The following is a 14,594-nucleotide window of genomic DNA, read 5'->3' on the forward strand; positions in this document are numbered from 1 at the left end:
AGGACTTTCTTTCCTTTTCCATCATTCAATCATTCATTCAAAACAGTGCTGATTGGCCACATGCTGGGGACTGGGCAACACATGACCCAGTGGAAAAAGCACAGACCCATATTCAAATCCTGACTTTCCCTTCCTAGGTTGGATGACCTTGAGCAGTTACCTAAGATCTCTGGAAGTAATACTACCAACTTATGGGAATGAAAGAAGCAGTGCTGGCCAATCGAAACACAAATGCAAGCCACACATGGTCACCTTAGAATTTCCAGTAGAGCCCTGGCCAGCTTGGCTCAGCGGTTAGAGCCTCAGCCTGAGGTCCAGAGAGACCCGGGTTCGGTTCCCGCTAAGGGCATGTACCTCGGTTGCAGGTCGTCCCCGGCCCTGGTTGGGGTTGTGCAGATGGCAACGAGTCAATGTGTCTCTCTCACATCGATGTTTCTCTCTTCCTACCCTTCTCCCTCCCACTCTAACTGAAGATAAATGTAGAAATGTCCTCAGGTGAGGATTAAAAAAAAAATTTTCCAGTAGACATTTTTTTTAAAAAGTAAAAAGAGAAACAGGTGCAATTAATTTTAATATTTTACTTAACCCAACAAAGCCAAATTATTATCATTTCGATATGTAGTCAATAAAAAAAGGATATGTTCTGCATTCTCCTCGTACAATGTCTTTGAAATCTAGTGTGTATTTTACATTTGCAGCACATTTCAATGTGAAGTAGTAACACTGTAAGTGGTCAGTGGCCAGCAAGGCCAGTGCAGTGCACAGTCCCCACTCTCCACCGAATGTAAGGAGCCTCATCACATCGCCTGGTGTGTGCAAGGACACAATACGTAAAAACGGCTGCTGTGCTACCGCTGATGCTCTTCCAAAGACCCCTATTGACACTCGATGACTGCGAGTTCAAGCCTTCATGTTTAGGCTGAGAACGGAGAAGATGTGAAAGCCATTCTCTTTCCGCAGTCTAATCGCGTAAGTCTGGTTTGGGCTAAGGGGTGGGAAGGAAACAGACCTGGATTCTACAGCCTCCTTTAGTAGTAGAATTAGATATTCGTTATTCTGCAACCTCCAATGAACTCACGGGTCTAGGCAAGTTCATCGATGGCTGTTAAGACGATTAGGTACTAACTCGATGGGGAACTTTGTAAGAAGAGCTCAGACAACATCCAAACTCACCTATCGATTTAACCAGAAGCAGAATGACTGAACAACGCATGCTTCCGATGTGACACAGTCAGACACACAGCACACCCAGGAAAGATCCCTGCCCTCGAAATATTTACACACCTGATATCCTGACTCTCATCAAGTCCCTAATCAAACCACCAGTTTTCAGGAGATAAAGAGGACAGAAGAACACTTTAAATGCCATCAGTCTGTCAAATCTAGAATGTGAGAGGTTCCTTAAGACCAACCACCCAACTTCTTCAACAGATAAGTGGCATGGAAAAAAAAAAAACCTATGTGTGTGGTAGGGTGCAGCAAAGAAAAGGTATGCTGTAGCATCCAAGAGGCTTAAATTTTAAACAAAAAAACTATACAGGCATTTTTTGGAAAATCAGGGACTAAAATGTACATATTATAGTTCTTTTTTTTACTGGGTATGATAGAGATATGTTAGAGGTATACACTGAGGTGTATCCAGAGTAAATGATAAAATGTCTAGGAATTGTTTTCAAACATTTCACACACAGAAATAAAACATTAAAATCAACAAAAAGTGGAAGAACCGATATAACAAGATTGGCACAGTGATCACTGATGAAAGCTACTATATAAGGTATGCAGCCTCCAAGGGCCCCCCGCGCACTCAGGAAGTCCGGCTCCTTTCAACAGCTGGAGCAATTCAGCTCAGTGTGAGCAGGGCTGGAACACTTGTTCCACTGACCTAGAAACTTTGTTACCATATAGCTTTCTAGGCCCTACCCCAGACTCCTAAATCAGAACGTCTGGGATTGGGTCGGGGAATCTGCATTCTGATAGTCTTTGCTGGTGATTCTGCTATAGACTAAGGCACGAGAACCACGGAGAGAGAGGTATGCCATCATTATCACCTGATCCAAACCCATGGGGCATGCAGGACCAGCCTTAGGTCCATGAAAAATTGAACCGTCCTGCCTAGAGCCTGAGGAGCCAGGCAGGATTAAGAGTTAATCCCATAGATGAAAAGGGGCCGTTTAACACACAGAGGTCCCTCTCCACCTGGGCCTTGTCAGGTGCCCTTGAAGACCCCTGAAGCTGAACACAAAAAGCCCCTCTGGGCTTGACCATGAGCCCTCTGGAGGACCAACCTGAATACCTGACTGAGGGTACCACCCTGGTTTGGTTCCCTCCCTTCAAGAGCTATTCTCATCTTTATATTCTTCCCACCACAGATGTCCCCTCTGCTGTTCCCGGGGTTTCTGGCGTTTTCTTGCCACGTTCCATGACCACCAGCCTCCAAAGGCCATGGCCATACCTGCTGGGGAACCTTCAGCTGTGGTCCTACTCTCTCCCTAAAGAAATACACCTCAAAGTGCAGGTGTCCTGTCATTCTCGGCCAGCCCCAGGACAGGAAACTTTCATCCTTCTTTTATGACCAAGTAACGAGGACAACTGTCACATTTTCCTTATTCTCCACTCTCACCTTGATCCCGCCCCCAACCCCTAGACCCTCGGCATCCCCTCGGGGCACACTCTGCCTCTTCTCCCTCTTGCCAGCTCTAACCGCTTGCAGGCTATCACCTGGGACCAGAGCCTCTGGAGCTCCCCTCTCCGACACTCTGCGAGGAAGACCACGGGTACGATCTCGCTGTAGTCGCAGGGGACCCTGAAACTGGGGACCAGTATTTTGCATGGCCTCGGCTTCCCTTATCTCTCATCCCCCATGGCTTCCCAGCTTACCCGTCCTCTGGTCCTGTTCTTTCGCTTAGGAATATCCTCTTCTAAATCCTCTTCTTCATTTCCTTCTTCTACATTTTCATCATTTTCCAAAACTCTCTGAAAGGACAAGAGAATGAAGACAGAGGTTAAGAAATAAAATGCAAAGGAGAAAACCATCAGAGGGTAATTTGGGGGATGTTCCGATTCGTTGTCGTTTTAACGAAGGGAAGAGATGCTGCCACTGCCTGGGAAGCAGGCTTCCGAAATGCTGCCCCGAGTCTAGCCCTTGGCAACAGAACCCTCTCTCAAACCCTTGGCCCTTCCAGCGAGTGCTCCCAGAACAATGACCCTCTACCTTGCCTTCTGACCGAGAAGGGTTTTCTGAAAAGAAAATACTCAGGTAGAAGCAATTTCCTATATGGACCCAAGATATTTTGTCAAAATTTAATGTAATTTTCCTTTTGCTCCTAAATATGAAAATAGGGTTCTCTTTTACCTGCCGTGCTAGAACTCTGCCCTGTTCGATGAAAACAAGTAACTTCCTGTTCATCTGACCAGAATTTGACATTAATGTGTTGTTCATAATCACCCATTGTTTTTTAATATGTTTTTATTGACTTTTTTACAGAGAGAGAGGAAAGGAGAAAGATAGAAACATCGATGTGAGAAAGATACATCAATTGGCTGCCGCCTGCACACCCACTACTGGGGATCAAGCCCACAACCCAGGCATGTGCCTTGAGCGTGGATCAAACCGGAACCTCAGTCCACAGGACTGACACTCAATCCACTGAGCCACGCCGGCAGGGCACCCATTGTCATTTTTTAAGGAAAATGGATTTATTTTCATTACAGAACATTACTTATAATGAAGCTTAAAGATCATAAATGTAATTCTCTCTAACAGCTCTGCTGGAGTAGAGGAGAATCCCATTCCATTTTGCAGGTGAATAAACCGAGGCTGGCCCTGCTGGATGGCACTGCTGGTTGGAGTGTCGTCCCATACACCAAAATGTTGCAGGTTTGATTCCCAGTCAGGGCCGGTATCTAGGTTGTGGGCTCAATCACCAGTCAGGGTACGTACAAGAGGCAACCAATCAATGTTTTTCTCACATCGATGTTTCTCTCTCTCTCTCGCTCCCTTCCTCTCTCTCTAAAATCAATAGCAAACATGTCCTAGGGTGAGTTTTAAAAATAAATAAATGAAATAAAAAATAAACAACATAAACTGAGGCTGAAGAGGGGCTTGACTGATCAATATCAAACAGCAAATCCAAGACCAAAGCAAGGTCAGTTTCCCATTTGTTTCTCAGCCCTGTGTGTACAGATCCCAAGGGTGTATCATGGCACAGCCTTCCTACAGAGACCTGAGCACTTCCCTCTGTGTGAGGGAGGTGGGTGGAGGATATATCTCTGGGTATAAGGGGGAGATGAGAGACTGTGCAGAGGACCAGCCGCCAGAGTGGGCGTGAGATAAGGGTAAAGCGCCTGGAGTACACTGGACTCCACGTCAGGGGCCCCAGCATTTCTTCATGGGCTCACAGTGTGACTTTGGGTTAGTCATCCTCTCTTCATGCCTGTTTTCCTGATTATAAAACAGAAATTCATTCACTTATTCAACCAACAAACAAGTGTCTAGTGCTGACTACATAGCAGGTGCTATGCCGGACAAGCCAGAAAATAGCTGCAGTCCTGGCTCCAAACGGATTTTGATAGTCTAGTGAAGGGAGGACAGATTTAAATAACATATACAACCATATAATTACAACTGCAAAAAAAACAGTGACAAGCAAGTTCAAGCTGCTATTTGAGGGTGTTAGAAGGAAATCTGACTAATCTAAGGGTCAGGCAAGGCTTACCTAAGAAAGCTGAGCTCTACAGGAGAGTAAGACTAGTCTTGAATGGGGAAAGGAGAAGGGAGAGAGGGAAGTATTCTAGGAAAAGAAACGGCATGAGCAAACTCCTTGAGGCAGAGAGAGGAACATGACTTGCCCAGAGAGCAGAAAAGAGGCCAATGTGACCAGAGCTCAGTGGCTCAGGAAGAGCCTGGCATAAGGTGAGGCTAGCAAAGCCGGTGGGGACCATGTTACACAGGATAACAGCATCCAATCACAGCTAGGAAAAGGCTGAAGAAAACAGCAGCACCTACCACAATGACATCTGATACTGCCATCATTGTTCCAGTGGCCTCCCGGACAATGCCTTTGGCCTGCCCTCAAAGCAGGAAACCCAGGAGTTAGGTTATCAGAGACCTTCTCCCCCTGCCACCTCGACAGAGAATTCTGTTCCGGTCACAGGGGCTAGGATACTGCTAATTACCAAGTCCTCCCAAAGAACTCAAAACAGGTCTACTAAATTCTGCTCTGGCTTCTCTACTAGGTTTATCTGGGAAGCCATCGGCTGACAGCACTGAAGGGGCTCTGGTCAGCCTCAGCCGTCTAACAGAGAAGCCCTGTCTGCTGGACATGAGCTCTGGCCTCCCGCTAGGAGAAGGGGGCGCAGGTCCAGAGCGAGCCTCCTAGCCTCCCTGCACCTTGGCTTCTTGAACAGTGAGTGGGAACATGAACGAAAGCCAGACAAGGAGAATGCCCTGCCGCCTCCAGATAAAAGATTTCACTACGACTGTTGTTACTGCCGTACAGCCATCTTGCAAGCTTTCTGGGTCTTGAAGTCATTTAATCATTGCAAGTTCTAAGTACCTCGAATTTAAAGGTCATTGCCTCTAGCACCTAAGCACAGCTCTGACTCCTCTCATTTTTTATTATGAGAATATTTATTACCTGCAATATGGACTCTAGGTTGGCAAGTGAAAGACTGGTGAAAGCAACCGAGCTAGTCCCCAAAGTGCCACACCAGCCACAGTGTCCAGGCTCCATCCCTTCCCCTTCCCACCAGCTTCCCTGTGTCTCTAGAACCTGTGTGTGTGCCCCAGGCCTCAGATGTGACAGCAGCCGCCCAGAGTGCCTGCATTTCCTACAACAAGGCCCTGACACCAGAAGCCTCTCTCCACAACTTGGGAGGAGGCGGGAGCTCCTAACAAACAAAGGTCACCGCCAGGGCACAGGAAGGAGAGGGTATCCTGTGTTAGGAGTGAAGGGCAGGAGTGTCCAACTAGAGATGCAGCTGAGCCCCGGCAACACACTTGCAATTCCCTGTCCAAGGACATTATGTGGAAAATACACACATTTTAAAATAACTTTCTCCCTGTTCCTCTGAACAGTCTTTACAGTAATGATAACAATGGTTTCTGGTTATGTTTAGCTAAAAAGAAGGCATTTCTTTTCAAGATTCCATCTCTGGCCTGGAACACTGTAGAAGTCTCCCGATTTCCCTCCTTCCAGTGTTGGCCCTGTGTCCAGTCTCCTCGCCATGCAGGGACCAGGGGATCTTGATGAAACACAAATTCACTGTCCTGATTAAAATCCTCCATATGGCTTCCTTTTTCATTTCCCATGAAATCGAGCCTCTTCCATTCCCTGGGAGGCTGGAGTGGTCTAGCCCCACTCACCTCTCAACTCTATCCTAGGCCCTCCTCCCTGGCACTGTGCTTCAGCCACACAGGCAGGTCTGTTCTTCCAACACGACCTACCCTCATGCCCTCGAGCAGACTGTTCCTCTGCTCAGAGAGCTCTTCCCTAAAAACCTCACTTTGCTAGCTCCTTCTCGTCCTATCGGACTAAGGTTAAATACCTGTCTCCCGTAGGACACTCCCTAAAACCGGATTCTTCTCTCCTACTGAATTTCATATTCTGTTCTTTTCATGGCATTGATCCTACAATGCAAATCAAATGGCATTGATCCATTTGTTTACCTGCTTTCTGTCTGTATGTCACCCCAGAATATGAGGATGAGCCAAGAGGACCGGTCTCTCCTGTTCCTCTCCCTCCCTAGAACCTAGCACAGTGCCTGCTCAGAGGAGGCACTCAATACACTTCGGTTGAATGAATGAATGAAAACATAAACAAAATGCCCTGGCCTGGTGTCTCAGTTGGTTGGAGCATTGTCCCGTACACCAAAAGGTTGCAGGTTCAATTCCTAGTCAGGGCACATACCTAGGTGCAGATTGGATGTCCATTCAGGGTGCTTATGGGAGGCAAGCAATCAATGTTTCTCTCTTACCTCTCTCTCTCTTTCTCAAATCAATAAAAACAAATCATCAGGTGAACATTTTTTTAAAATTAACGAAACTGTCCATTTACTACATATCATCATCATCATCAGCATCAAAGCCAATAAAAACATGTAAATTCATTTGGCTCATGGTCCTGGTTTCGGCTTCTGGCACAGTAGCCCATGCTCTGTACATAGTCGACACCCAGTTTACATCGGGGATGAAGGTGATGATGGTGATGATGCCACAGTGACAGCCCATGTACTGGCCCAGTGCTGCCTGAGAACTGGGGCCCACCGCCAGCTTCAAAGGGAAAGGGCTGTGCGACACTAGTGCATCACGGCTTCTGGGCGATGGTTCCGCTCCACCCACTGACTCGGCACAGTACACTAAGTGAGCAAAAGAACACTCTAATGGGCAATACAGATGTGACATATGTTACTTTCAAAGATCTGAAAGTCCAAAAATGGAGGGTAATACACGAAGAGCAGAAAACGTACTGGATACCCTAACTGCCAGGGGCAAGCAGAGGCCCTCGGGCTGTGGGGGTGGAGAAAGGCCTCCAGGGGCAGGGGCACTGGCGCTAAGCCTGAGAGGCGAGTAGAACGGAGATGGAAGAATGGGGCGTCAGAGGAAGGAAACAGCACGACCACAGGCACAGAGGGAAGAGGGCTGAGGAACCGAGGGAGTCAAGGGGTCGTGGGAAATGAGCCTGACAACCAGGTAGGAGCAGAGAGAAGAGGCACAGGAAGGATTTATCTTGGATTTATTTAGTAGGAAACATGTGTTTTCACTAAGTGTTTCAGCAACTGGGCGGCACAAGCAGAGCTCTGCTCGGGCGAAAGGTCAGCAAAGGAAGCGGGCAGTGTCGGAGAGGGAGACTGGCGCTGGGACTCCAAGAACCTGTCACTCGGGCGCCCTCTCGGTGAATATCGACTGTATGCCCGGCACTGTGCGGTGCTGGAGATATATCAGTTAGCAAGACAAAGACTCCTGCTCGAGGGGTTTACATTCCACTGGAAAACAGCATAAAGGAAGCACCTTAGACAGTGGTAGACTGTGGGGAAGAGAAGAGAAAAGCAGAGGAGAGCGTGCAGCGGTGGGGGTGGGCAGGGCACAGGGCATGGTGTGTATCCAGGGGTCAGCACCCACACACTCGGACAAAAGAGGAGGTGGCTGCGAAACCTTGAAGAAGGTGAGGAGAGAGACAGGATGTTTGGGGAGAGGACTCTGCCAGCAAAGGCAGGAGCCAGAGAAGCCGAGGCAGGGGTGCGCCTGGTGTGTTCCAGGAGCAGCACGGAGGCCCGTGTCCGGAGCAGAGTGAACACGAGGAAGCCTGAGTCAGAGCAGTGAGAGGGTCTGGACCTGCGCTCTGGGAGCCCAGGGCTGACAGATCAGACTTAATGTTTAAAAGGCTCCCTCCCAGGCATTAGCAGGGGGACCAGTTAGACAGGAGCTGAGAGGCGTGGACCAGGGTAGGAGCAGTGCATGTAGGGAGAGGGGCTACGTTCTGGATTCATGTTGCAGAGTCGACAGGATTCCTGATGAATTGGATGCTGGGTGTGAGCAAAAGAAAGGCGTCGAAGATCACTCCCAGGTGTGCCAGACAAATAAAGGTGATAGTTAATAAGGATCTGTACTCGGGCTGGAGCTCTGTGAAGTGGAGGAAGGAACAGCCATAATCCATGTTGTGACAAATGAAGAGACTCGACCATTCATCTGAACACAGGAATGGCAGAGAAGGTGACCAGACGCACTGATTCATTCAACATCTTTCCTTTTTTTAAATTTTTTTTTCTTTATTGATTTTGGAGAGAGAGGAAGGAAAAGGGAGAGAGAGATAGAAACATCAATGAGAGAGAACATCGACTGGCCGCCTCCTGCATGCCCCCCACTGGGGATCGAGCCCACAACCTGGGCATGTGTCCTGACCGGGAATTGAACTGGCGACCTCTTGGTGCAGGGGTTGATGCTCAACCACGGAGCTACACCAGCACATTCCCTGACTCGATGGAACTCACAGACTAGTAGTGCTTATGAAGCAAACCAAACATTCAACTGTTACCAATTTAATTATCACGCTAATACGTAAATATATGAATATATATTAAATTGCATGTTAAATTAATAAATATAAAAAAAATATAGCCCAGGCCTGCTTGGTTCAGCAGTTAGAGCATCAGCCCACGGACTGAAGGGTCACAGGTTTGATCCCCAGCCCCATTGGGAGCACATGTGGGAGACAGTCAATCGATGTATCTCATCTCTCTCCCTCTCTCTCTCTCTCTCTCTCTCTCTCTCTTCCCCCTCCACCTCTCCCCCTCCTTTCCACTCTACCTCAAAATCAATGAAAAAAATACCCTCAGGAGAGGATTAACAAAAAAATAAATGAATAAAATATAAATTTAATATGAATGTAATTTCAATTCTATTTCATTATTATAATACTCTGTGTTGATCACTCTATTCAACAATGGGATTCAAGACAAACCGATAAGGAATGGTCAGAACACACCATTATAATCTTGCTTGATGAGAACCTTACTGTGTGAAGAGCGGGCAGTGAACAGTGGGGACAGGAGCTACCAACCCTGCCTGGAGGGTGACTTCTACACTGGCCTGGAGGGAGGAGGGGCGGAGCTGGGAAAGGAGTGAACTACAGCACGGATGGGGGTGAGGTGGGGATGCACCTGGCACCAGCTAACGCTGACAACACTGAGGTTTTGAGCCTGGACCAGGGACTGTTTGCTCCACAGGGGTGAGGACTCCATTTGTTCTTCTCACCAGCAGGCCCTCAGGATACATTTTGAGTACATAAATAGGGAAGTCAAGAAAGAGAAATGGATTTGAGAGGAACAATGACTTCTGGGAAACATGTTAAATCAGAAAAGAATTTGCAAGCTTCCTGGTAACGGAGCCATGAGGCAATTTGAGATGCAGCCCTGGCCCTCGAAAGGAGGACCCCAAGCCAGTGCTGGAGTCCACGGTGATACTCAGGGGGTGCAGCGGGCACAGAAATACCTGTATTTCCTGGATGCTCTCCTCCTCTCTGGCATCCACCTTCTTCTCAACCCCCTCCCCTCGGAGCAAGGCTTCCAGCGTGGTGCTCTCTGAGGTGAACCCATCCTTCTTCAGGGGCAGCTCCACTTCTGAAAAACAAGAACAAAAAGCAGGGTCAGGCCACTACAAGCAGAGGGACCAGGAGCAGGAGAGATGGCCCTGAGGGCGTGCAGGAACGGCGCTCCTGGGCAGCACGGAGGCCGCCTTTGCTCTCTCCTTTGAGTGGAACAGGACGCTGGCGTTGGGTCCGCTTGCCACCTCCAGCTCACCTTCCGTCCAAACAGACTCCAGCCCCACCTGCGACCTCAGAGCCGGCAGAGGCGCCAGATGGACAAGAGATCAGATGGCCCAGGTCTCCATCCAGCTTCTGCCAACCTCCAGCCCTGTGACTCTGGGCAAGGCACTCAAGGACCCGAGCCCTTCTCTGCATCTCCAAAGTGAGGGTGACAGTGCCAAGCACCCCACATGGCCGTTTCGTGGGACAAAAATGTGCTCCTTTACATTTAAGTTCTTAGAAAACTCTAAGGCGGTCTATTAATGCTGGCCTCATGTCTCATCCTCTCCTTGTAGCCCAACGCGTTTGGCAACTCCACGACCTCCCTTCAGCCATGCTGGCTGCCCAGCTCCAGTTTGCTCCAGGAAAAGCTATTTCAGCCTCGGAGAGGCGGTTCTTAACGCACCAGGGAGCGAAGGCCTGTGGAGCCCAGAGCAAGCACGGCCGCCTCTCAGGCCCAGAGCAGCAGGCGGGAGCTGCAGTGTCTGCACACCAGGGCACTTTCCCCAAAGACATCAGGAATTCCAGCAGCTACCTAGGGCTTGGGAGCATGGGGCCAGCTGAGCTGTGATAGCCAGAGCCAGCCCTACCCATGAGAGAGACCAGACAGAAGCTGAACCCCTTTCTCAATATGTCCCCCAAACTGTTAACCCAAAGGAGATTTTTTTGTTTCATTAAAAACAGAAACCTCAGGTACAAGTGGTCATATTTGGATTCACTACAAAATATCCCTCTAACCTCTCCTCTGATCCGGTAGATGTGTGACAGGGACCCTGTATCTGATAAAATGGGTAAAAGAATATGAGAAAATGGCGCCCTAGAAAACAGGAAAAATGAATGGCTCATTTGTATGGGGGATTGAGATATTAGTGTAGGGACTATTCACAGAGCTGTGGGCAGAAGTAAGGGAACAGGAGGGAAACACCCCAGGGGAGTCACAGTGGGGAGCCACTGCCACTACTATTCCTGGAGGACAGAGTGGGAGCGTGTGCAAGGACCTGTAGGGGGCGCCATAGCAGAGCGCCCAGGTAGCACCGACTCTACTGAGCCCCTGGGTCAGAGAACGGAGGCATGAGGACACACAGCCCCTCTCCCTCCTTCCGCCCTCATCTTCCTGCCCTGCCCTCCCACTGGCCAACCCCAGCCAGAAGCCAGAGAGCAAGGGATCCTTACTGCCGCAGCCCACTAAGGTCAACTTCCTGGAGCCCAGGACAGTGTAAACAAAGCAAAGAGTGATCTGGGGGAGCAAATGGAAATAACCAGCACAATCGCGCTGCCTCACTGGGCTTTATTCTGACGCAGCGGAACTCTACCAACTGCTTTCACCTCCTCCACCAAACCCAGATGCGGGCTGGCCAGTCCACAGGGAAGGAGCACACTCAGCCTCCCATTAAAACTGAGGGAACGTATATCCATGGTGACCAGCCCCCAGAAAAAGAAGGTGGGAAGGAGAAACATTATCTCAAGTCCCTTGCAAGACAAGGTCTTTGGGATTTCTCTTATCAAAAAAGGCAGCCCTGGCCGGTTTGGCTCAGCGGTTAGAGTGTCGGCCTGCAGTCCAGAGAGACCCGGGTTCGGTTTCCGTATCTCAGTTGCAGTTTGTCCCCGGCCCTGGTTGGGTCGTGTGGGTGGCAACCACTTGATGTGTTGCTTTCGCGTCGATGTTTCTCTCTCTCTCTCTCCTTCCCACTCTATATAAACAAAATATGGAAAAATGTCCTCGAGTGAGGATTAAAAAAAAAAAAAAAAAAGGCAAGCAGAGGATCCATCTCTAGCAGAAGCAATACCACCAAATCAACCACCACTGCACTCATCCATCCATCTATTCATTCCACAAGCACTTACTGCGCACCTGCCAGGTGACAATGCTGTGCCGGAACTAGGTACATGGGAGGGGAGCCAAACAGAGACAGCCCTGGCCTTTAAGTCATTTACACTCTAAAGAGACAGACATTCAATGCTAAACCCAAAATAAACATGCAACTACAAACTGTAGTAAGAACGATGGAGGAAAACGACACAGTGAAATGTGAAGGAAGAACAGAGAGTGCTCTACTTTAGATCACGGGATCAGGGGAGGCCTGTGCGATGCTGAAGATGACAGAAAAAGTCAACTGTGTTCATTAGTGGGTTCAGAGTGTGCAACTTCAGAGCCTGATCTGATGGCACATTCTTCTTCCTCCCAGGTCAGAACAGGCTTCCAAATGCCAAGTCTGAAACAATTCAGTGTGCCGCCTCATGTCCTATCCTCCTTCCAAAGAACTTACAATATCATCCACCCAGTCTCTAAGTTGAACAGACTTCACCTTGCCTCTCTTTGGTCCTTCCTTGAAAAGTCTTTCTCCAAACCTTTGTATATTTCCATTTCATTCCTGGGCTCTCTCCATAGTTTTCATCCTTTGAGATAAAAGGCGGATCTCTGCTGAGGTGGAGGACGGGTTGATGTCATGGTTCTGGGTTCTGCTCTCTCTGAACATCCCCACGTGGTGCTCACCCTGCCACAACAGTACTGACTCCACACAGAATTTTTTATCAACTGACCTTCCTTCTCTGCCTTCCCCTCCTCCTTCTTACTCCCATGCTACACATTCCTCCATCCTACTTTCCCAGAGTTCAATCTGTTCCCCGCCCCTCTGGTCTTTTACCAGATGGGCACAGAAGAATCAAGAGGGAGAAGAAAACCAAAATGTGAGATGAGCTCCCTACATGCAAAGAGCTAGAAGGAACCTCAACAGCATCTCGAGTCTAACCCCTCAAAGTGGAAAGTGGGACGCAGAAAGATAGAGACTTTCCCAGGGTCACAGAGAAACGCAGTGTCATAATTCTTGCCTGACTGCCAAGGTAGTTAGTTAACTGGCTCATAGAAGTCCTGCTTTGAGATAGCCCTGGAGTCCAACCCTAGCCTTGCCATATATTGGTCAAGGGATCATAGGCTAGTTACTCAAACCTCGGAGTTTCCCTTTCCTTGTGTGCTAAATGGGTATGAGTACACTGTTTCAGAGTACTGGTGTGAGAATTAACAAGTTAACACCCTGCATAAAGAAACTAAAAAGATCCACACACAAGACTAGTGTGAGAAACAGTGGTTAAAAATAAGGCTTATCAATTAAAACTTAAGATTCAAAATTAGATCATATAGGTAAAGATGTTCTAAGTGCCCTACGTGGTATTATCCAAGTTTGAATGATTCGGATTTTAATGGTGCAGCCACACTGTCCAATAGAAATATAATGCAAGCCATTATTATATCATTTTAAACTTTCTAGTAGCCACATTCTAAAAAGTAAAGAGCAACAGGTGCAATTAATTTTAACAATATATTTTCTCTAACCCAATATATACAAATATTATCATTTCAACATGTAGTCAATATAAAATATATTAATGCAATACTTGAAACACTTTTATTTGCATTACGTCTTCATGATCTGGTGTTTGTTTTACACTTACAGCACATCTCAATCCACATTAGCCACATTTTCAAGTATTCAGTAGGCACATGTAGTTAGTGGCTATCGTATTAGTGCAGGTTTACCGCCATTAAAAATAATGTGTACTATGATTTGCTTCCAAAAAAAGGAAAAACATTAAACATGGTTCTTAATGTTACCTGTTTAATACCCGGCCAACTGCTATTCTGAGACAGCGTTCCAGCTGACCATGGCAAACCCTGGTTTCAAAGCACTACGGGTAAGGCTTGCAAGGTCAGAATAACATGCTGACCAAGGCCCTCCCAACAAACCAGCACAGGGCACATTCTCTGGCTCCAGACTGAAGGGGAACCGAAAGTAACAGGTCCAAGCTTGTGCACAATGTACATCCTAGACACGTTCTCTGTTGAGCTCTGAGGGACTTCAATGATTCAGTTTTATTCTAATACATCTCATCTGGATGTCGGATTTAGTCAATTCTTTCAAAGTGTACTCATTTTGAACCTTGCACAAATTTAGGGACCACATAACCTGATAGGAGCCATCAAACCTTTAACACTGAAAGAAAATGGTCCAAAACACACACATAATTCATCTTTAAATTAGCCTGATTTTGTACACATGGATATAAACCCACGGATCGTTCCTCTCTCCAGAGCGGCAGCAGCTGTCACCCCAGCCAGCCGCCTCCCTGGGCCCCGTAAGCAGCTCTGCCTCCACTTCTAATTGGGAACAGAGATACTCCTTGGGTGACTTCCAGCACGATCCATCACACCAGAGACAGCTTCTGTGCAAACCGAAGCAAATCGGTTTCCAAATAAGAAAAAACCTCTTAGACAAACAAGGATTGAAGCACAGA

General features: G+C 47.8%; 1 protein-coding gene across 10 annotated transcripts in view; it reads right to left on the reverse strand.

The window, feature by feature from the left end:
* The window catches only part of DPF3 (double PHD fingers 3), a 256,139-nt gene that overhangs the window by 97,310 nt on the left and 144,235 nt on the right, over positions 1-14,594 (reverse strand). For all 10 annotated transcript variants that reach the window (XM_036267829.1, XM_036267819.1, XM_036267810.1 and 7 more), the window contains 2 exons: positions 9,992-10,119; positions 2,881-2,976 (listed from right to left, as the gene is read on the reverse strand). In XM_036267829.1, coding sequence (XP_036123722.1) covers positions 2,881-2,976; positions 9,992-10,119 — 224 coding nt within the window. The remainder of the gene's footprint in view (positions 1-2,880; positions 2,977-9,991; positions 10,120-14,594) is intronic.

This window comes from Molossus molossus, unplaced genomic scaffold, assembly GCF_014108415.1.
Source record: "Molossus molossus isolate mMolMol1 unplaced genomic scaffold, mMolMol1.p scaffold_m16_p_1, whole genome shotgun sequence".
Lineage (NCBI taxonomy): Eukaryota > Metazoa > Chordata > Mammalia > Chiroptera > Molossidae > Molossus > Molossus molossus.